This window comes from Lonchura striata, chromosome 3 (assembly GCF_046129695.1).
Source record: "Lonchura striata isolate bLonStr1 chromosome 3, bLonStr1.mat, whole genome shotgun sequence".
NCBI classification, from domain to species: Eukaryota; Metazoa; Chordata; class Aves; order Passeriformes; family Estrildidae; genus Lonchura; species Lonchura striata.
Genome location: NC_134605.1, coordinates 111,811,519 through 111,833,053, shown reverse-complemented (window position 1 = coordinate 111,833,053; position 21,535 = coordinate 111,811,519). Strand labels below are relative to the sequence as shown.

The 21,535-nt window shown below is 43.3% G+C and overlaps 1 protein-coding gene across 13 annotated transcripts in view; it reads left to right on the top strand.

Moving 5' to 3' along the window:
* The window catches only part of HMBOX1 (homeobox containing 1), a 118,207-nt gene that overhangs the window by 79,867 nt on the left and 16,805 nt on the right, over positions 1-21,535 (top strand). For 8 of the 13 annotated variants that reach the window (XM_021541339.3, XM_021541330.3, XM_021541338.3 and 5 more), the window contains 4 exons: positions 16,118-16,200; positions 18,393-18,488; positions 19,931-20,025; positions 20,187-20,288. In XM_021541339.3, coding sequence (XP_021397014.1) covers positions 16,118-16,200; positions 18,393-18,488; positions 19,931-20,025; positions 20,187-20,288 — 376 coding nt within the window. The remainder of the gene's footprint in view (positions 1-16,117; positions 16,201-18,392; positions 18,489-19,930; positions 20,026-20,186; positions 20,289-21,535) is intronic. The other 5 variants (XM_021541343.3, XM_021541335.3, XM_021541337.3 and 2 more) reach the window with 5 other exon arrangements.

Here is a 21,535-nt window from a genome sequence, read left to right as displayed (position 1 = left end):
GAGCAGGCTCTCCAATTGAAAATGCACAGCACCAGTTAGGATGTGATCCATGAACTGAGTGAGAAAAGGGTGAGGGTTGAAGGGGTAGTTTCTCTTTTTTGAACAAAGATATAACTCAACAAAAAAAAAAATTCCAGTTCAATTAATTATTATATTGGTGCCAACCTGATAGAATGAAGATTAGAGTTAGGGCCATATCCTGAAATGTCTGATGTACCTGAGGGTCTGAGTACAGGGTATGTGTATTAAATGAACTAATTGGTTTATACTGGACTTCCAGGATGCTGCTTGTGGTTTCTGTAATTCAATTCTCCAGCCTTCACTGCTTTTTTGGAATCCTCCCAGGGTAGTTTATTAATCCCTGGTCTGAGATTTTTTTTTTTTTGGACAATAGATTCAGGTCTCTTTATCACGTTACTTTTTATTTTTCTGTAGATATCTCCCTGAATATTTATGTTGTGAAGGTTAAGAGGAGCAGTGGTTCCAGAAAGTAAAGTTCTATATTTAACTGCAGACTAGGTGTGGTTCAGACAACTGCAGTGCTACTGATGCCAACCTTGACCCGTTCTCTTCTGGAGCCTCCTGCTCATGGAATATGCTGAGTTTTGAGCGTGTCGATGTTGTTGTGTGGCTTTGCCCTCCTTTGGGAGCAGAGCTAAGACTGCAAGAGTCCTTTCTCTGCAAACCTGAGGTTAAACTTGAAAGCCTCTTTCTGGTTCACTTTCGTGTTCTTTTTTTGTTAACGTCTTGTCCCACAGATAATGTTGTGTTGTGGGTTTTTTTTTTCCTATTCTCTGCTTTGCTTCTTCTTTTCAACTCCTCTCATCAGAAGTATGAAATTGAAAATTTCCCGTAGGGCTTTCTCTTTTTTTTAATGAAGCTGTGTTGTCTTGTCAGTCTATTTTTTTTTATTATTATTTTTTACTCCCAGTGATTTATATTTCTCTTCTAATCATATATTGGAGTAGAGGTTTATCTTCTTTTTCAAGCAAAAAAATAACTAAGATTGGCAGTAGAATCAGTGATTTTATATCCATTTTAAGGCACTTTTCATGAGTGCTGTTAAAGACTGAGGGGTGGGATTGAATGTTGTTTTTTAAGTATATGCTTTATCAAAAGATTAAATTAAAATAACTGTAAATTCTGCCCTAAACAAAAATGAATTATTCATCAGTTGAATGTATTTGTTTGTCTAGGGAGCAGGGTCTTTGCTTTTCTGGTTGAGGTTATTTGGTTTGATTTTATGGCTCTGGGTTTTTATTTTAACACTTGTCGGTGCTTTTGAAGCTTCGTTTGTAAAGGTGTATTTAGATTAAATAAGACTGAGATGCTATAGATCCCCATCATCCCCATTTCATAGGTGGCAGAACAGAGTCAGTTGTTTCACTTGGCTTTATTCAGAAGAGAAATGGGCTTGAATTTCCCAAGATAGGGGGGTACAGTTTCATGCTGTAGCTGAGCTGAATTAACATTTTGTCACAGCTCATCCTTAGGTGTTACCCTGCCTCGCCACCCTTCTCAATTCCTCCTCCTCAGTTTCCCTGCTCCTGCCACCCTGGACTGTGCCAGAGACGTTTCTTGTCTGATGGAAATAGCAGCCAATTCATCCTGCTTCAGGAAAAAGAAATCCTTTTCATTTCCCCCTGCATTTTCCTGAATTGTTTTGGCTTGCTGTGCCAGGGCTGTGCTGGGGCAGAGGACAGGAATGCACAGCTGGGAGCACCGGGAAGGAGAAGTTTAACAAAAAGATGGTGATTCCATGGAGTTGTTTGGTCTGCTTGGTTTTGTTCTGATTTTGTTTGGTTTGAGTTGGATGAGTTCCTGGTTTCTTTACAGGCATGGCTGTACTGGCATCGTGGAAGAGGGGTCCTTTGATTTTTCCAAGATGCAGGAAAGCATTAGGGCCATGAGGATTAGAGGGATGGAGCACCTTTACCCTGGGAGAGTTAGGGGTTTCCAGCCTGGAGAAGAGAAGAATCTAGGGAATGCTTGGAGCCCTTTCCAGAACCTAAAGGGGCTCCAGGAGAGCTGGAGAGGAACTTGGGGCAAGGGATGGAGGGACAGGACACAGGGAATGGCTTCCCACTGCCAGAGGACAGGGATGGATGGGAGATTGGGAAGGAATTCCTGGATATAAGGTTGATATTGGGAAGGAATTCCTGGCTGTGAGGGTGATGATATTGGGAAGGAATTCTTGGCTGTGAGGGTGGGGAGGCCCTGGCACAGTTTGCCCAGAGAAGCTGTGGCTGCTCCTGGATTCCTGGAAGTGTCCAAGACCAGGCTGGATGGGCTTGGAGCAACCTGGGGGAGTGGAAGGTGTCAGAATTGTAACAAGATGATATTTAAGGTCCTTTCCAAGTTAAACCATTCTGTAATTCCATGATTACTGTGGCATTGCTGCTCGACTCTGTTCGATTTAACCATTTGTGGTATTGTTCCCCTTCCAAAGCTGAGGAAGGTTCATCTCCATGCTGAGACCGGTCACTGCTGCATTCCCATCATGGTGCTGGGAGATTCAACCTCATTTCCCCTCCTGGAAGAGGCACAACCCACCCTGATCCCGAGGCGGTGGTGCCCTGGGCATGGTCCTGGCCCTGAGTGAGATGAGGCCTGACGTGCCTTATTAGAAATCCTTCCGACTGTGAAGCACTTTTACTGCAGCTCTCCTGAGCGCCGGGGCTTCCACGGCCTCCCTGGGGAACACGAGAGCTCTATTAGCTCCTGAAATTCAGTTAGGAAATTTTCTTAGTTAATTTTATCCCATTACTCTTAGTTATGTCTTCCAGCAGAACCTTAATACCGGCCCCATAGGGGATCTAAGTTTCCTGTGCAAGGCTTTGGAGGAGATTTAAGTTTGGGATTCATTGCGTTTCTCCCTTTCCAAGCTGACAGCAGAGCAGGAAGTAATGTCCTTTGGCCCCTTCCATTAGGCTGTACATTGTTAGAAACAGAACAGCAGCTTCTCATCAATATAACGATGGCCACGGGTTGGCTCGGGAATGCTGCTCGTCTTTCCTGCGTTTGCTGGGAGGTCAGGAGGGCTGGGAATTATCTCTGCTGTCCCTGTGACCCTCAGGTGTCCTTGAACCTTTTGGTGACTTGTTGTTCTCAGCTGTAAAATATCCACTACCAGCCTGGGAGATGAGTCAAGCCAAGGGAAAAGTGCCAAAAGCCTCTAATTCTCGGGTTGCCGAGGAATATTGGCATTAGGAAAAACTTCCTGACTTCAGGAATGGCACAGCGCTAAGCAGGTTATCTACAGGAGCTAGAGAATATTTCTGAGGAGCAAATCAGCTGAAATCTCTCAGGATGGTTCTGAGATACTTGATCTTAATGCAGAGAGAAACATCAGGTGATTTCTTTACATTTTTTCCAGCTCTTTCAATCCTGTCATAAGGTGTTTGTTAGTCAGCAACTTCCAGAGGGAGATTCAACTTCATTAAGTCCTTTGAGACACAGGAAATGGTTTTTTTTTTTAGGATCTTTGCTGTTTGTGCTCCTGAAATGCTTCAAGCTCTGAGAGAAGGAACTTTGCAAAGGCACCCAGCAAAGTTCACTTTACCATTCAGAACAGGCAAGATCATCTGGTTGTGTGAAGGTTCAAGTGGTTTGGCTCAGGGTCGTTGCTCTGTGTCTTCATAAAATGCAAGAGCAGCCATTTTCTGCTTGGCACACAGGATCTGCCTTATTTTGCATTAGATCAAGCTCTGTTCCCTCTCAGACATGCATAATATACAAGCTTCCTATTCTAATCAGCTGTAAGCAAATCCCAGTTGTTTGGCAGATTGCAGGCAGTAAAATAGGATGCAAGGATGTCTGTCCAAAGCCTCAGCAGACTCTGGTTTCTTCAAGGATCCAGCACCTAATGAGTTATTTTGCTTTCTAGAGAGCTCAGGTGCTTTTTGTATCCTTGTGTTCTTTCTCTCTCTCTCTATCTGTCTTTTTAAAAATAATAAACGATGATCTGTGGGAGGGGCAGCTCCTTGCAGCAGACCTCAGATAAAATTCTTGTGTCTGCCAAGGTCAGAATAACTGAAATCAACATTTAGAAAAAGCAACTTCGTCAGCCTGGTCTGTAACAGTTCTGGCTGATGCAGCAAACCCACATTTCAGAAATAAGAATTCTCCTCTAGTCCAGATACTCTGCTGCATTTCTCCAACACCAGTTGGGATCCTCAGTGGTCTGTCCCCCTGCTCATGAAGGTGACAAGCAGGACCTCATCCCGGGTGATGATGGTTGTGGTGTTTATCATTCTTTCTACCTCTCCTCTCCATCCTGTGCCTGGTTCACACCTGGCCAGCAGCCATGTGGCTGTGGACAAAAGCTCTTATCTCCTATCCTGTATTTTTAATCCTGCTATTGCAGCTCTGGGCATTCTTATTATTCACATAAATATGTAATTCCTTCTAAATCCTGCTAAGGTCTTCAGGGTACTTCCGGAGAACTAATTATACCTAGTTTCATTTTATATGCTAAAATGTGTTTAAAAAGTCAAAGGTCCCTTTGGCACGAGTATCATGAGAAAGAATAAGGCAGAACATTGCATTTATCCAGGATCATTCTCTATATGTGCTGCTATCAATGTGCTGCTCGTTTATCTCCTCTCTGAACTTAACAGTCACTCTCTTATCTCTTCTCAGACACCAAGGCTTCCCTTGCCTCTAATAATATTAATTTTCACTCTTCTCTGGACCTTTTCTATTCTTACATTCAATTTCTAGTGACCTGGGGCAGGTGAGTGGGGACCCAAGCAGAACTGATTTCCATATTTCCAGGGTGCATATTCCAACTTACACGAGCAGCTGAATCCAAGTCCTGTTGTTCTCTGACCTCCAGCCTAACATCTGTTTTTTTTTTTGCTGATCACTTTTGTGTATTGATTGAGAGTGTCTCATCTTGGAATAGTCTTTCCTGAAGAACTACTACTGATTTAGACCTGGTCATGTAGGTGAGGAGTTGGAATTTGCTCTTCTCCACGTGCAGTGCTTTGCTTAATGCCGAGATAACAAATGAAGTTCAGTCGTGGGAGTGTTAATTGCTGTGAATTTCAAAAATACCAGCTTTATTTGTATCCAGTATAAATAATTCTCCTTGCATAACTTTATTTAATGTAACTGTTAATGCCAGTCGTTTTAGGGCACAACTTGTGTGAGTTGAAGGCTTGTGCTGAGTTCATAAACAGAACCTCTTGCTCTTTACAATCATGTTGAGACCTCTAGATGCTGCCTGCTGTAAGGACAGTGTAAAAATATAAGTCTGGTGCTGTGATTTCTGTCTCTTCAAGCTTTCTTGATTTGCCTCAGTCCTTCATGGTGTTGTTTTTCCTGTGGCTGTCCTGTTTAAAGGACACAGAAGGAATTAGGCACAAAAAGCTTGTATTGTTATTTTCTCAGGTATTCTAACGTGGATTCAGGAGGCAGGGAAAACCATGACAAACTTGTCACACAAACTTGTGTGATGTGCCCCCTGGCAAGTTCAGGCTGCATTTTATGTGGTTGTTCATAATGTTTGGGCAGTCCAGAACAGCCCCAAGCTGAGAGAAGAGTTACCCCTCCCAGCAGGATTCACCCAGTCCGTGTGTATGGTACCCCTGGAGAAAACCCACTGAAGTGAACAACGGAATTAACTTCTGAGTGGTCTGGGAAACGTTCAGAAGGAATTCAGGGCCAGGCTGGCACCTTGTCACTCTGCTTTGCCACAGCCAGGGCTTTGCTGCTTTTGTCAACAAGGAGGATCCAGGAGCATCATCCAGCCCAGAGAGCACTTGGGTTTTCCCATTCCTGCTTTCCAGATCAGTGCAGAGCTGTTCTGCTGACTCTCACTGCAGCTCAGCTCTGAACAGAGTCCAGCCTTTCCTCAGCCAGAGGAAACTCTCTGCCACGGGGTAACAGATGTGAGGTCTTTGCACAAGTAATAAAGAGAGTCATTACAGGGGGAAGTGAGGGAGGAAAATTCCAAAGTCAGACTCTTAAGTTGTTGCATCATGTATTTATGGGCTCTTGGTCACACTGTGGAGCACTTTAAAAATGTTCTAGCAGAGGACCATATGGGTTTTAGGCACAAAAGTCACTCCAACATCCTAGGTTATTTTTTTATTCTTTTGGGTTGGTTTTTTGTTTGTTTGTTGTTTTGGGGGTTTTTTTGTGATCCAGGATAGCCCAGCTTTCTTATTTGTTTGATTTTCCTTTGGAACACACGTAAGTTATAATTTGTTTTGAATACTTTGCTCTGTGTGAGGAACTCTTGTCAACAGCATAGAAGAAATGCTTTTTATAATGCTTTTCTCTCTGGATAGGGAATAGCAGCATCCTCATCTATGTCAGGCCTTTTTGGTGCTTTTGTTGCCTTGTGTCTTTTGGTCACAGTGGCTTCACAAAAACTGATCTTCCCAGCTGATGATCTTTTTGTGCCTGTGAAGTTGTTGTTCCCAAAGTGGGCGACCTTGGCTGCTGCACCGTTAAATTTCTGTTCAGTTCTTGCCCTTAGGATTCTCTGTTACTTTTTATGGTGCTTCAATTCAGTGTATTGATGTGGCTTCTGACTTTGGTCTCAGCAGATTCACCACCATGTGCAGACTTTCTGTCAGGATCATTAATTGGTTTTGTTTTTAAGATGCTCCAAAGATGATACTTGAGGACTATCCCTGATTGTTGTCTTCTTTAGTTTAATTTTTCAGCCTCTTCTTAGTTAGATGTTTCACTTCTACCCTATCTTGTAATTATACTAATCTTTGTCTTTTCCAAAATAGTGAATAATTTCCCATTTATCACTTTATCAAATACTTTGCTAAAGTCTGAAAATGCTAAGAATAATTAGGTTTTTTGGTCAACAATTCCTCAGTTGTTTTTGGAGCTTTACTACCAGCACTGTTTAAGTCATGCCTCCCTAAAGGATTGTCCCCAGGAAACTCTGCTGATCTGAGCAAGGGTGACAATGACATTTAAGATGAAGCACATGGCAAAAACCATGGCTTAGGGCAAGGAGCACAAATCTTGGAGTAAAGAGCTGTGGATTGATTTAATCTGGTTTCTTGGCACTGTGTCTTTTAACTTTCCTGTTCCTCTACCTGTAAATTCTTGTAATAATATTAAAGAGTAAGATGAAAAAAGACAATTTCAGAATACTTTTAAAGGAGTTGATGATCTGGGTATAAAAGGCACTCTTAAAATACGAAACATGATGGGTGTTGGTAAATGAAATAATCTTTTGAGTCTTTAGAGCTTATTATTTCCAAGATAACTATTCACAGTCCTGTAGGCAAAAAAAAACAAATTATAAAGAAGTTGGATAATAAATGCAGCTATTTCCTGTCTCTATGGACAATCTTTAGGAAATAAAGAAAAAGATGCTGCTGCTAGGTTTGAGAAATATTCTTTAAAGATCCCAGGGTTTCCTGATGGCTTAAAACTTCCCTTAAATCTCCTTCTTTGCTGTGTTGCCTACAAAGAACCTCCTGAAGTTGGTCTTGGCACTGTAGTATTTTAATCCACTGGTATTACTGGGTTAATTCATTATTTCTCATTTTTTTTGCTTCTGTCCGTCTCTTGTGTTGTATTTAGGTTGCAAGAATAGATTGATATTTAAAAATTAAATACATTTTCTGCTACCTGGCTCTACAGCACTTAATGGGATAACAATTTTGGCCCAGATCTTGGAGATACTGGGTGTTAGGAAAAATAAATGTATTGAGCCCAAAGTCAGATTTCATCTTGACTTTAGGTGCTGGATATCCAGGTGCAGGATAACTTCAGGTGCTGTCTGTGGAATACGGTAGGATCCTTTCATTTAGCTGAATTAATTTTTATTTTCTGAAAATGCAGCAGCAACTGGGGGCTTTGCTGAGCTGAACCAAGTCCGGTCCAAGACTGAAAACTGAAAACAAAAACTTGTGGATTTTTGAGGGAAAAAGCTGGTGGTGATGTTGGGAACTGTCAGTTTATACTGATTAACCCCAAATTTAATGATTCGTGGTTTTCCTCTCCTGGAGGCTTGGGACAAAGGGAGGTTCCAAGATTCCCATCCAGAAGAATTAAAATCTTACTGAGGCTAAAATGAGGACAACCTGAAGGACCTTGGTGCTCACACTGATATTATTTACATTATTATTTCATCATCCTCCTGAAGCCCAGTTTTGAGGCAGGGATAGGCTGTTTTCGGAATACCCAACCAGATGAGCTGAAAAGCGAGCTCTGGCACTGCTGAGTGGAATATTCTGTTCCAGAGAGCAAATAAAGATGTTCTGAGTAATGTAAAAACCAAGTTTTGCTGTTTATTTCTGTTGCCATATAAAGCCAAGGAATCCTCTGTTGTCTTGTGAGTGGTGTGTGTAAAACCCTCAGTGTTGATTAGAGTTTGTCTGGTTGGAATTTTGGGTCTCCAGCAGCAGAACAGCCCTTCCCAGTGGGTGGGCCAGGGCTGATTCCTGCAGGGCTTCATCCCTCCTCAGAGATGTTTCACCCATGGGCTGACCCTGCCTTGGCTTTGCTCGTGAGGACCAGATAATCCAAAATACAACTGAAATAACTCTTGCCCTGTACCACGTTAAAAAATGAAGATGAGCTGTTTGTTTCACAGTTGTTTGCAGAAAGGTTTTGTTTATCACTCACGAAGTCCGGCGGATTTAATGCACATAAATATCCCTGCAGCATGGAGGTCTCAATTTAAATATTTCAAGTAAATAAAAGGGAACAAGAGGTCCTATTATTCATGCTTAGATGCCTTGTTAGGAAGAGCTTTGAAGATGCTGTTTGCTCACACCAACCAGCAGGACAATTCTCACTTTGTCTTGTCTCGATGTGTTGGTTACTTGCTGGCTTCAAAACATTCCCACTTTTATTTTATGAACAATTTAGTGAACTCTGTTGACTTTGAGAGTCTGGTGGTGCCAGTGAGTTTAAGGACAAGCTTAAGGATATTCAAAATCTCAGCTGTCAGTGTCTCCAAGGTGCCTTAAGCAAAAAGTACCTGTGTGTTTCAAATTGCTGCAAACTCCAAATCTTGCCATTCAGAAGAGGCCTGTTGTGTAATTTCAAAAATGCTCTTATCACCAAATCCAATTACGAGGAAGAGTAAATCGCCACCTCGGATGTCTTAACTATTCTTTTTTTAATTGTTAATTATCTCGACAGTAGGGTGCTAGAGATTAGGAGGGACAGATTATCTTCTGCAAGTACAAGGCTTTCAGAGCTATTATCAATTAATTCTGTTTCTAAACAAATTTTAGGAATAACTTGATAGGATTGTGGTCCTCGAGAACACTGTCAAAATTCTGAGAAAGTGATGTTGAAAGGATGAAAACCTCATTGTTCTTTTAGCTTTGAAGGTCATCCAGCTTTACCCACTCCCGTGCAAGGTGTATTTTTGGCATTTTAATCTGTGTGGCAGAGGAGATTCCTGCTAAGAAACATCAGTGAAATGCCTCACTTGGAGTTTAGACAGCAACTTGTAAAGCCAGAATTGAGAGTCAGCTCTGTTGTGTGAGGGTTTTTAATGTGTACTGACATGGCTCTGGAATTTATGTATGCAGACACGTCCTGAGGTGTGAAATAATTTCAGTTTCTCTCTGTCTGGTGCTCTAAGTGATCTAGTGCTGGTGAGATCTCTCCTCTAGATTTGCACTTGCAGTGAAAAGAAACCCAAGAATGAAACAATTCTTACAGTGAGAGGCTTAAAAACTGTGCTGTCCCTGGACAGAGTGTGACAATACGCTGGGCCTGAAAGCTCAAGTGGGGAATGAGAAAGATTTTTAAAAAGTGAGGATTTTTGCAGTTCGTTTCCAAAGGTGGTATAAAGTTACAGTAGATTCTGCATTGGATAAACCCCCAATTTTTTTATGTTGGGAGTGGATATGTGTGCAGGTTGGACAGAAGATCTGGGCTTAATTCTGGGCTTTCCAGAATTGCTGAGAGACCTCCTGTCAGTGCTGCAGAAGAGGTCAAGCTACAGTCCTGCAGTGGTTTCTCCATTCCTGTAAATCCACGGACCTGTGGAATCCATTGGCTAAATGATGGTGCTTGGAAAAACCAGCAGAGAGCTGCAGCCATCGTCTTTGTCAGTGGTTTTTTCTGAGTTAGGGATTTTTTTCTTAGATTTGTTTTGCTGCTTAGGTCTGGTTGAGCTGATGCTTCAGCTGAAGTTCATCCAGAGAGCTGCACTTCCCATCCTTGCCTGGTTATGTTTTGCAGTCCTGGGGGAAGTTCTCAGCTCCATCAGAGTTTTATCTGTGGAGGGGAGGGATATCTTTGAGCTTTAATTTTGCTGTCAAAAATAAAAATGACTTTATATCGTGGGTTTAGTTGACACCCATGTCGTTACTCGGGAATCGGTAGAAATATCAGTAGATAAAAGTGGTGGTGTCATCTGCTGACCTCGCTGCGAATGGCATTAGTGATATTCTTGGCCAGTATTTACTGGGAAATAAACCAGTCATTACACTTTCTGATGAGATTGTGCTCTGAATGGCACTTCTCTGACAGTCTGTCTCATGCCACGCTGAGATAAGATCTCAGGCACAGATGACAGACTAACGTCAGAAATATTTCCATTGATTTTACAGCCTGAATAATAGTTCTGCTACAAGCCACAAAGACTGGAACAGTGACCTCTGGCTGCTGGGTGATACTGGGGTGATAAATGTACTAATGAGAGATAAATAGGTAACTACATTTGGGTGTTTTCTGTGCCTTGTCAGTGGAAAGCAGAGGAACTCTTGGGAGGGAAACCAGATAGGGAGCTGAAATTGCAGGCATCTTATCAGAGCCAAAGGAGCAGCTTTCACCTCATGTATTTTGAGACACCAGAGAATTTGGCAGGGAGCTCCATCCCTGGGGACAGCACAAGCTTCTGTTCATCCACAGGGGTGGGAGCTGGACAGTTCTGCTTTTCCATCCCTCCCTGGGCTGGTGGCCGAGCCCGTGGCTCTGGCTTTGCTTTCAGCATCCCTTGGGAGAGGATCTTTGGAGCTGCTGTGGAAGGAGCAGGGCCCAGCTGCCTTTTCAGCCGTGTCCTCCCGCCTCCCTTGGCTGCACAACCGCTGCTCTTGGCACGTGTGGGGAGCTGGACCAGGCAGGCAGCCGGGCACAAAGCATTCCTGCAAAAAGAGGATGAAGGAGAGGATGGGATCATTCCCTTTACTCTGTGATTAAATTGTGTTAAGCTGGACTGCAGCCTGAGCTCAGGGAAGATGAATCTCCCATTCCTGGAAGTGTTCAAGGCCAGGCTGGACGGGGCTTGGAGCAACCTGGGATGGTGGAAGGTGGCCCTGCCCATGGCAGGGAGTGGGAACTTTGGAGGGTCTTCAAGGTCCTTCCAGCCCAAACCATTCTGTGACTCTCTGGTCTCCAGCAGAGGAGTTGGAGCCCCCACAAGAGTGCCAGGATATTTCACTCGCAGGTGAAGCTCCCACAGGGGTGGGAGTGGGAACCCAGGGATGCAAACACAAAGTGAGGGAGTGAGCTTGCAGCATGTCTGCTGTTCTTCAGTAAATACCCATCTGTGTATTCTTGCCTCCCATTAATTGCAAGGTCAGTTATCCTTCCTCCAGAGAGGGTGATCTGTGTCCCCACATTTGAGTGACCTCACCTGAGTGACTGAGCTGCAGCAGCACTGTGAGTTGTTACCTGCAGCACATTTGAGCCTCTCCATTCTGAACCCCTGCCACGCTTGGAAGTTTTAACCATTAGGTCCTGCTGTAAACCAAGCATTTCCTCAGCCTGGGGTCTTTTGATCAGTTTTGGGGGCTTTATCTCTTTCCTTATCTGGAAAAGCACCGACCCTGCCCATCCTTCTGCCCGCTCTGTGGTTGTTGTTTCAGACACTTCCCTGGCAGCTGCAAAACTGATAGGAAGCAACAAAACTTCCACTGTGGATTATCAGGAACACTACTGAGGCATTGCTTAATGCATCTGATACCTCAGCCTCGAGAACAGAAGGGAAAAAAAAAAAAAAAAAAAAGATTGGCAGCTATTGCAGGAATTCAGAGAGGGGCACCTTGGTATAGAGTCAGGGGGAGGCTTCTCCTTCCATTACAGAGCCCTGGGCTGAGATGGATTCCCTCTCCATCATTGTCCTAAGCACATTATCCCTGAAAGAAAGAGGGTTTCTCTGAATCTGCAATTTTTCTAGGCTTCAGTGTTATTGAAATGAAACGGCTTCAAGGATATCTACATTCTTTACCATCATACGGATTCTCATCTCATGTAAATTATTTGGCCACTTTTCATTTTAATCCTCCACTGTCATTTTCTACAAAAGAGATCATTTGGTTTCTTCATGGAAGGTATTCAGCTGACAGCCCCCCTTTGTCTAGAAAGCAGTGTGCCTTTGCAGGAGTTACTTGTGCCTGCTCCTTTTCTTTTTTTCCTTCCTTTTAAGTTCATCTGGCTTCATATTTTTCATCTGTAGCTTTCAGAAACTTTTCAGACTGTGAACAGGTTTGTGGCTGTGAAGGGAATTTCAGACATCCTGCATTCTTTCCCTGTGTACCTGGCTGATAAGAAACAGAACTAGAGGCAGAATAATTAATTTACTGCAAGAAGAGCCGTAGTGCAAAAAAATCACAGTGTTTTCACAACTTCTACATGAGCAAACAAAATAGTCAGTGATGATGTCTTGAATTTTTTTCCATGGCTTCCCTATCTTGAAAACTTAATTTTTCTCATCTACTTTGCAGGAATCATAGAATTGTACACCCATAGAGTAATTTGGAAAATACCTTTAAGATCATCAAGCCCAACCATCACCCAGCATCCTATTCTCCACTAAGCCAGGTCCTCAAGTGCTACATGGTGGGAGGTTTAAAATGTGCTTTGTGTCATGGCACAAGGGCCACAAGGCCTTGATGGGATGGGGATGAAATGTGACGTGTCAGTAGAGTTCATGCACAGGGGATCTGGGGGCTGAGGAGGAAAATCAGCAATTAGGGTTGGGTATTTTGGGTTACCTGGAGCTGTGAGACCTTTTCCTTTCAGGGTATGAACTCTGATAAAGCAGCTTGCACTCCTTCAAACACTAAAAGCACAATACGGAGAGGAGCAGTATGGCCTCAAGAATGGCCTTAAGCTGAAGGGGGTAGATTTAGGTTGGATTTTGGGGAGAAATTCTTCCCTGGGAGGGTGTGAGACCGTGGCACAGGGTGCCCAGAGAAGCTGTGGCTGCCCCTGGATCCTTGGACGTACCCAAGATTGGGTTGGAGCAACCTGGGATAGTGGCAGGTGTCCCTGCCCATGGCAGGATGTTGGAACAGAATTATCTTTCAAGTCCCCACGCACCACCCTGGGATTGAGTTCTGAGGAGAACATTCAGTTTTGGAGAGCACAAGCTGAGGGCTGGCCAAGTTTATAGGGAGGTTGGATGTGTGAGGGAAGGAGGAGTCCCATCATTAATGAGGATAAGGAATATTCCAGCAGGGGGAAGGAGAGGCAGGTTCAAAAATCGCTGTCAACTGCAGAAACAGAGTTTTAACTGCTCCACTGGTTCCCCTTCCAGCTGGTGCCCACTCGGCTTTGGGATCCCCACAAAATGACCAGGACAGCTGTGTGACAACTCACTGAGATTTTTGATGCTTTTTTGTAAATTGGAGATTTAGGATGAGAAGAATTTCACATTTTTTAGTGAGAATTTCTTCTAAGCATTTCTTGCAGAAATGTTTAGACAATTAGCATGAAAAGATTAGAAATTCCTGTTTGAATTTTAAAAAAAAAACATTTCAGAATGGTGAGAAATGTCAGGCAAATTAATTGTTTATATCTTAGTTGTAAAATGTTTAAATATAAGAATTACTGTTTCAGCAGTTTCTAAATCACAAAAATTATTGGAATACACAAAACTCCCTTATTTGCTAGAAGAGGTGTCTCATTCCTTGTCCAGTTCTGGATGTTTGCTCCATTACAGAGAGATTTCCTGTTATCCCAGAGAAGTGTAAGCATGGGCTGAAGTTTCTGTTCTTGGTAAAAAAACGTTTTTTGTTATTTGTTGGAGGCAGCAAAAGCCTAGCTGTGGTTTGGGAAAGGGACAGCATTGAGTTAGGTGACAAGAAAAGGGTCACTGGTGGTTCTGGTGTTGTCTTTGCTGCTTTAATTAGTGTCTCCATTTCTTGAATTAACAAGAATGGGCAGTTCAAGGTCACCCTGATTGATAATTATATGTATTTTGTAATTTCTTCCATAAGTGTTGTTTTTTGTACATGTGGTGCTGCTTAGGACTCCAGGGCAGGCAATATGTTCAGTAAATAACAGAGCAGCAGTTCTCAGCTGTGATCTCTTGATGTTCCTTTATCTTGGGGTGCTTAGAAGAGGAAATGATTCTTGGCTGTGGGCAGAGGGCAGTGCTCTGCAGGTGGGAGAGCTGCAGTATTGTCGTGGGGCTGCTGAACTGGGATCCTGAGCTGCTGCTTCCATCACTAACCACTGGAAAAAACATTTTCTGCTCTGTTTTCCAAGCTCTCCGTTCCCCAAAAATGCACTTTAGTACAGAACCCTGCGACCCCTTCGATCAGAAATTTGCAGCAGGTTGAGATGGACCCACACATCACTTCAAAGGCTGGAATCACACAAAGGGGACAGACATGGAAGAGGGGAAAATACACTTTAAAAATTACCATGTCCAGAGGGCGTGAAATTAATTTAAAATTCTCATAAAGCTGAATAAAGACACCAATCCTGTGTCAGGGAACTCCTCCTTTGATTCCTCAGTCACCTTAATTCCAGCAATGGAAGTGGAAGTGTTGGCTGACAAACTCCCAACTTTTCCAGCACTTTAACTGAAGTTTAAGGCAGAGCTGCCCTTTATTTAGAGAAGATTGAGCTATTCCTGTGGTTCCATTTGCTCTCTCCCAGGAGATCACCTGGATGTACATGAATGGTGCAACTCTCTGAGCTCATGTGTGATTTTTTTTTTACTCACTGAGCAGCAATTTTGAAATGGGACCCCATTTTGGGCATAGCTGTGACTGTAAATGACCTCTGTGAACAGGGGGATGAAGTAGTGGCACCTAAAATTCCTGAGTGCTCAAAATTTGGACAGAAACAGTTCTTGTATGGAATGGAAGCTGGATTTCCATAGAAGGTAACTCTGGCCAATCCACTGGATGAATAATGGAAAATAATAATTGCCTCAATATGCCTGAATGTCCTATTGCCAAATGATCTACAGTTAAGGAAATAAATATCTTATTTTCAAATCCAGAGCAGCTGTCCAACAGCTGGGCCTGCTGTTGATCAAAGTTGATAAAAGAAATCCCAGGTTTATATATTATGGATAATCTACAGAAAAAACAGTGGTAGTCCCTGCTTGTGGTGTGATTAGCAGAGTCCATTGAAGAAAACAGGATGTTTTGTTGGTTTTAATGCAGATCTGATAAACTGTGTGGAATATAAATCAGTTCATTAAAATTTGCAGAGCAGTTCAATGAGGTAAAAGAGGAAACAGTTTTAACTTTTATAGGATGTTTACTGCATATAAAGTACAATAAAATCACAGTTATTCCAGAAAAATACTGATAGTAACATGCTGTATTCAATGTGTCGTTCTGAGGAAGATTGAAAAATTCTGAATTGTGATTTTAAAAAAACCAGTCTGACTGTAGAAATCGTCCTGTGTAATTTCATAGCATCTCCACACCATATCTGTCTCTGCAGTATTTGTGGGGTTTTGCATAATACAGATATTAAAAGTATGTATGGATGTGTATATATTAACAAATATATATGAACAGGGATCAAAATAAATGTTAAACAGCTCCTTCTGCCTAAGCTAGGGGTGTGTCAGGGAATAAGTAATAAATAAATTATAATAAGGTCAAAGGCCTATGGTGTCTTGGAGATGTTGCTTCACTTGACAATCTTAACTCTCTTATCCATGGAATTGCCTACATTTTTGGGTGTCCTGGTACAATATTCCAAATGCTGAGATAATACTCATTTATCGGAGGGTTTGGGGAAATTTCCTTCATTCCATGTGGACTTAAGTGCAGGCTGATGTTACTTTACCATAAAATTCCCTGTGGTACCTTTGGAGGAGTGATGCATAAATCAGCAGCCAACACCTTATAGTGGAGCTGCTTTGAAACCTTCATGCTCTGATTTCTTAAGAAAAATCCTGTTTTTTCCCCTTCTGCAGTTACTTCAATGAGAATCAATATCCCGACGAGGCAAAGAGAGAAGAAATTGCCAACGCCTGTAATGCAGTTATACAAAAACCAGGTGAGGAGCTGCTGGGGGGGTCCTTCCCAAAAACAACAAGGTTTCAGCACCTTGAGTTCTGAGACTGATGTTTGCAGAATCACAGAATTGTTTAGGTTGGAAAAGACCTCCAAGGTCATCAACCTTTGACTGATAAATCAGGTTTTTGGAGGAGGAAGGAGCTCAGCTCTCCTGTTTTTCAATATTTTACAGCTTCCAGAGAGGGATCTCAGATTAGAACCTGGGTGTTAATGGAGGACCTTATCTTTAGGTCAAAAAGTTGTGTTTTCCCTGTTTCTGGAGAAGTTATACTTGGGAGAGGAGCATGAATATTCAGTGTAGTGTTAGTGGATGCACCTGCCTTTGCTTAGTTTTGCTAACCAAACATTTACATAGATTTCGGAACTTGTGTTTTGGTTATATTTAGATTTCTTACAACCAGAATAAAAATTAATGAGAAGGCAACTAAAGTGTGAGTCATGCACATGGAATCACAAAATTACTTAGGATGGAAAAGCCTCTGGGATCATTGAGTCCAACCATCCCCAGCACTGCCAAGGCCACCACTGATCCTTGTCCTCAAGTGCCTCATCTGTAGGTTTTTTAAATCCCTCCAGGAATGGGCACTCCACCATCTCCTTGGACAGCTGTGCCAGGGCTGGACAACCCTTTCCAGGCAGGAATTGTTCCCAGTATCCAGCCTGAACCTCCTCTGGTGCAGCTTGAGGCCATTGCCTCTCGTCCTGTCCCTGTTCCCTGGGAGAAAAGGTGGATCCCACCTTGTTATCCTTTCAGGGAGTTGTGGAGAGCTGGGACTGTCACAGGATAGTTCAGGATCAGACCAGTTTAGAATGGAAGTGACCTCTGGAATTACCTGGTGAGGTAGGACCAGCTTAGATGAGATTGTTCAGTTTTCAGTATCTCCAAAACCAGAGGTTTTCCCTCCTCCAGGCCCCTGTTCCACAGTGTTGAGCACTCTCAAGACAAAGGACTTTTCCCCTGATACCTGCTGAAATTTTCCTTGAAAAATCCATCAGTTAGAGGACCTAAGAGCTGAGGATTTGATTCTTGGTTGTGCTGTTGGTTTGTGGAGCAACTTGGAACAAAGTGCTGCTAGGCCATGTCAGGGAGCAGTAAAATACTGCCAGTGGTGCTGATGCAAAGCATTAGGCAGCAGCCAAGCTATCAATTTCCAGAGTTTTCTTTCTTTCTTTCACCTGTCTCAGCTCTCCTAACTTATTTAAGTGTGCAGATTGCTGCAATTACATGGGTGTTTTGTATGCTGAATAAATAAACTTTGAGAAGGTGTCAGAAGCAGGGGGGGCTCGACCCTGTATAGCCTGCAGAGGTCTGAGGATGCAGATATGGGGAATATTTTATACAGGGTCAAGAGCAAGTAAAGAGGTTTCCAGGATGTCCTTGGAATACTGAATCCCTCCAGTCTTCTGTTATTTATAGTGATGATCAGATAAAAGCACAGTTTTTTAGAGCTGCCTTGTGGTTTTTAGGAAATTTTTCAGTGGTTTAGGTCCAGTTTCCAGCATCTACCCCTGTTCTCCCAAAAGATCCCGAGTGTCCTGGCACAGTTGGGAGGGTGTGATGGGTGCTGAGAGAAAGGAAAGCAGATTGCAGGGGTGGCACAAAACCACTTCATTCATTCTGCTGCTGTATAAAACAGTGAACTGTACCCTCGTGACACGTAGTAAGAGAAGGAGCCCCAGGGATGGGGTTTATGGCAGGAATTTCAGTTTTTGGAATCTCAGTTTTGTGCTTGAGCTGGAAAAGCAGCCCTTCATTCTTCCGTGGCTCTGGATTGAGTTGATTAAAGCCTCAAAGAAATTCCTGTAATTCAGATTTTTAAAAAGCAGAAGAAAGGCAGATACTTGTCACTTAGTGCCACAGCACCTGGACACTGGAATGTGATCCACATAAAGTTCACTTTTTTCTCACTTATAATAACTTACCAGTGCTGTTTGTGTTTCAGGGGTTTATCCCATAAAATCCCAGAATCATTTGTGTGAGCAGGGACCTCAAAGCTCATCTAAAATTCCAATCCCAGAACAGGGACAGGGACACCTTCCACTATCCCAGGTTGCTCCAAATCTAGTCCAACCTGTTCTTGGACACTTCCCAGGATGTGGCAGCCACAGCTTCTCTGGAACCCAGTGAGTAACACCACTGAACTATTATTTTCCCCTCCATTGCTTTCCTAGGAAAAAAGTTGTCAGATTTGGAGCGAGTTACCTCCCTCAAAGTGTACAACTGGTTTGCCAACAGGAGGAAGGAGATCAAGAGAAGAGCCAATATCGGTAATGTATCACAGAGCCTGCCTGCAAGGCTTGGGGTTTGCTCAGGAGAGGTGGCAATTACATAAGAATAAATTAGTGGAAACACCAGAGGTGCTGACAGCCTCGGGAGAAATGTGGAGGAATTATGAAAATGAGCCTCTTGCTGTTCCAGATTTTTTGTGAAATACGTGTAATTTGTAGAGTTCTGTCATCAGTGCAGGAAACATGATGCAGTTACAAAGTTTTACTGGAAGATCAGCTTTAAGAAAAGTGACAATTTTATAGGTAGAAGGAGAGTTGCATTTCCCTCCTTTGAGTGTCCAAACTCAAATATGAACTGAAACCTCAAAATTGTAAATAAAGGAGATGGAGATGTTGGGAGGTTCACAAACTTAGTGTGGATTTTATCCTGGTTATACCACTGTCCCTGACAGCTTTCCAAGGTTTTTCCCAAGGAAAAGTGGCTGGAAAAAAGCCATATTTTTTTGTTGATGATCAGGAAAAAAACAAAAGTCACATCAGAGTTAACCCTGTGATTTCTTAGATGATTGTAAGGAAATCCAAAGTGACTGAACTCGTAGGAAGGGGACCCTCTGATGTGGATGAGATGTTCTAAGGAGAATAAATCATCTCAGTGATTTATTATTTTGTGGATTCAACTAACTCTTGCCATTCATAAAATGTTTGATGCCCTTACTTAGATATTATGCAGAATTACTTTAGCAACACATGGGTGAACAGACATCCATATCTGCTTATTTCCAGTATTTTTAATTATTTCAAATGTTCCACTATTTTGCCTTATTTCCGAATAAGAAAAATGCTCTTATTACATCATTTAACATGTTCCTGAAGTTTAACTAAATTTATTTTTCTACAAATAAAAATGGCTTCTCAAAGGGATGGGGGAATGAAGCAAACTCAGTCCAAGGTGGGTGGAGTTTAGTGTTTGGGGAGGAGGTTTGGAAAGAGATCAAAAGAATCAAGGGGACCTTTAGATCTATGGATCCTAGTGGGAGATGGATTTTTTTTTTTTTTGTGTTTTCAAATCCCTGAAGTGCTTTCAGAAATTTCTCCCATCTATTTTCAGACACTTCCCACTCCCTGAGTCCTGCCAGTCCAAGCCATGGGGGAAGATTTACAGGGAATGCCTTTGTCGCAGTCACTAATGTCACTGATGTCTCAGTACCTTAGGAATGACACTGGTTTCTGTTAGGACTGCTGGAAGACAGGGATTTTCACTCCCAGACAGGTCTGGTAGTTGGCAAGGGAGGATTTCAGGCAAAGCAGTGTTTGTACCTGTGCTGCCTTCCCAGATGTTGGAGAGTGAAGAGGAAGGTGCTAAGAACTAACCCTGTTCCTCCAGTTATTCTAACTTCCTGGAAAAGGAAAAAAAAACCCCGAGTTACTTTAACCTCTCCAATGCATCAGATAAATGAGGGATCCATTTGCTTTTTTCGAAGAAGCAGCAATCCTGGAGAGCCATGGAATAGATGTACAGAGTCCAGGAGGTCACTCCAACAGCGACGACGTGGATGGCAATGACTACTCAGAGCAGGTGAGCACTGGGGCCTTGTGGCCCAGACAGGGAGAACTCCAACACCTAAAAAGGCCCTTTTGCCTCCTGAAAATCCTGTTTTGTTTGGCTTTTGTGTCACTGTGATGGGGAAAGGGTGAGAATCCAGTGTTCACCCACACGGATTTGTTGCCTCACAACAGGACACTTGGCAAGTACGCAACGGGGAGGAGGAGGGACGATGTTCCGAGGGAGGCAGAGAAGCAGAGAAGGTAGAAGAAGACAGGAGGATCTGCTCCAAACAAGCAAGTTACACCCCTCACACCACACACAATGTCTGAGACACGGCAGGAGAGCCTCACCTCAGCCAGAGCCCCGCCATCTCCACGCTCTCCTTCCCTGTCACTCTGAGTTCCCTCCCTCAGGACAGGTCTTTCACAATATTGTATGTCAGGCAGCAGCAATTATCCCTGAAAAACTGCACCTCTTGCACCTCTGATTTCCTTCTGCAAGAAACACCCTGCTCTAGCCAGGGCCACCCCTCTGTGAGCTGCTGATCCAGCCCCAGACATGAGCAGGAGAGAGCCCTGCCCAGGACCCTTCAGAATTCCTTGTGCCAGCCTTTCCCAGCAGGATTCTGAGCACTGAGCACCCTCCTGGAAGTTCCTGAGCTCCCTCTGTTCTTTGGGAAAACCTTTCAGGAGCTTTTTGGGATCATCCCTCAGACACTGACAAACAAAGGGTGAAGGGTGGGGGGAAAGGATTTGATTTACTAAACTCTGATCTTTCATTGGCCTATTCCATGTTGTTCTGCAAGTGTGCCATTATTTGGATTGTTTACGTATTATCTATCTTTTTTTTGTTGTTATTTATTTGTTTTTGCATTTCAATTCTTGCCTGTTCTCTCTTTTTCTTGGTTATTTTTAACCCTTGACAGCAGCTTCTTTTTTAAATTCGCTAGCAAAAGAATAGCCCTTCCCACACTCAGAGCCCTCACCTACCCTAAAGTTGGTGACCCTTCCTTCACACACCTTCCTGACAGGTATTGCATCCCCTTCCCAATTTTCCCAGTGTCAGCCAAACCCCCAGGGCTGTGTGTGCTTGGCACCAGGGACTCGACCACTTCGCTCTCCTGCTTTTGAGAGGAGATATTTCTGTGCCACCCCACAGCTGGGCTGGATCACTTTTCCCTGCCTCTTTTGGGAGGAGCTGGGAGTTCTCCCTCTCCAAAGGCTGCTGCTGGAGTGGAAGAGCAGCTGAGTGTCCTGGAATGAGTCTCTGGCACACTTGGCTCTGGCCCCGTTGGCAGAGGCATCCCCAGCTGCTCTGCTCCTGGTGGGGATGGAGACCCTTTTTAGAGGTCAGCACCAGCAGATTTGGTGGGACCAACTTTTCAGGCTCTCAGTGACGAGAAGCTGCTCTGTGACCGCCGTGAAGTATTTAGAAACCACTGCCAAGCCCAGAAAATTCCCTGTCAGACAGACAGGACTGGAATACTGAGATGGAGCGTGATGTAGATTCCTGAACTATGTTTTTCTTCTGTGCATTAACC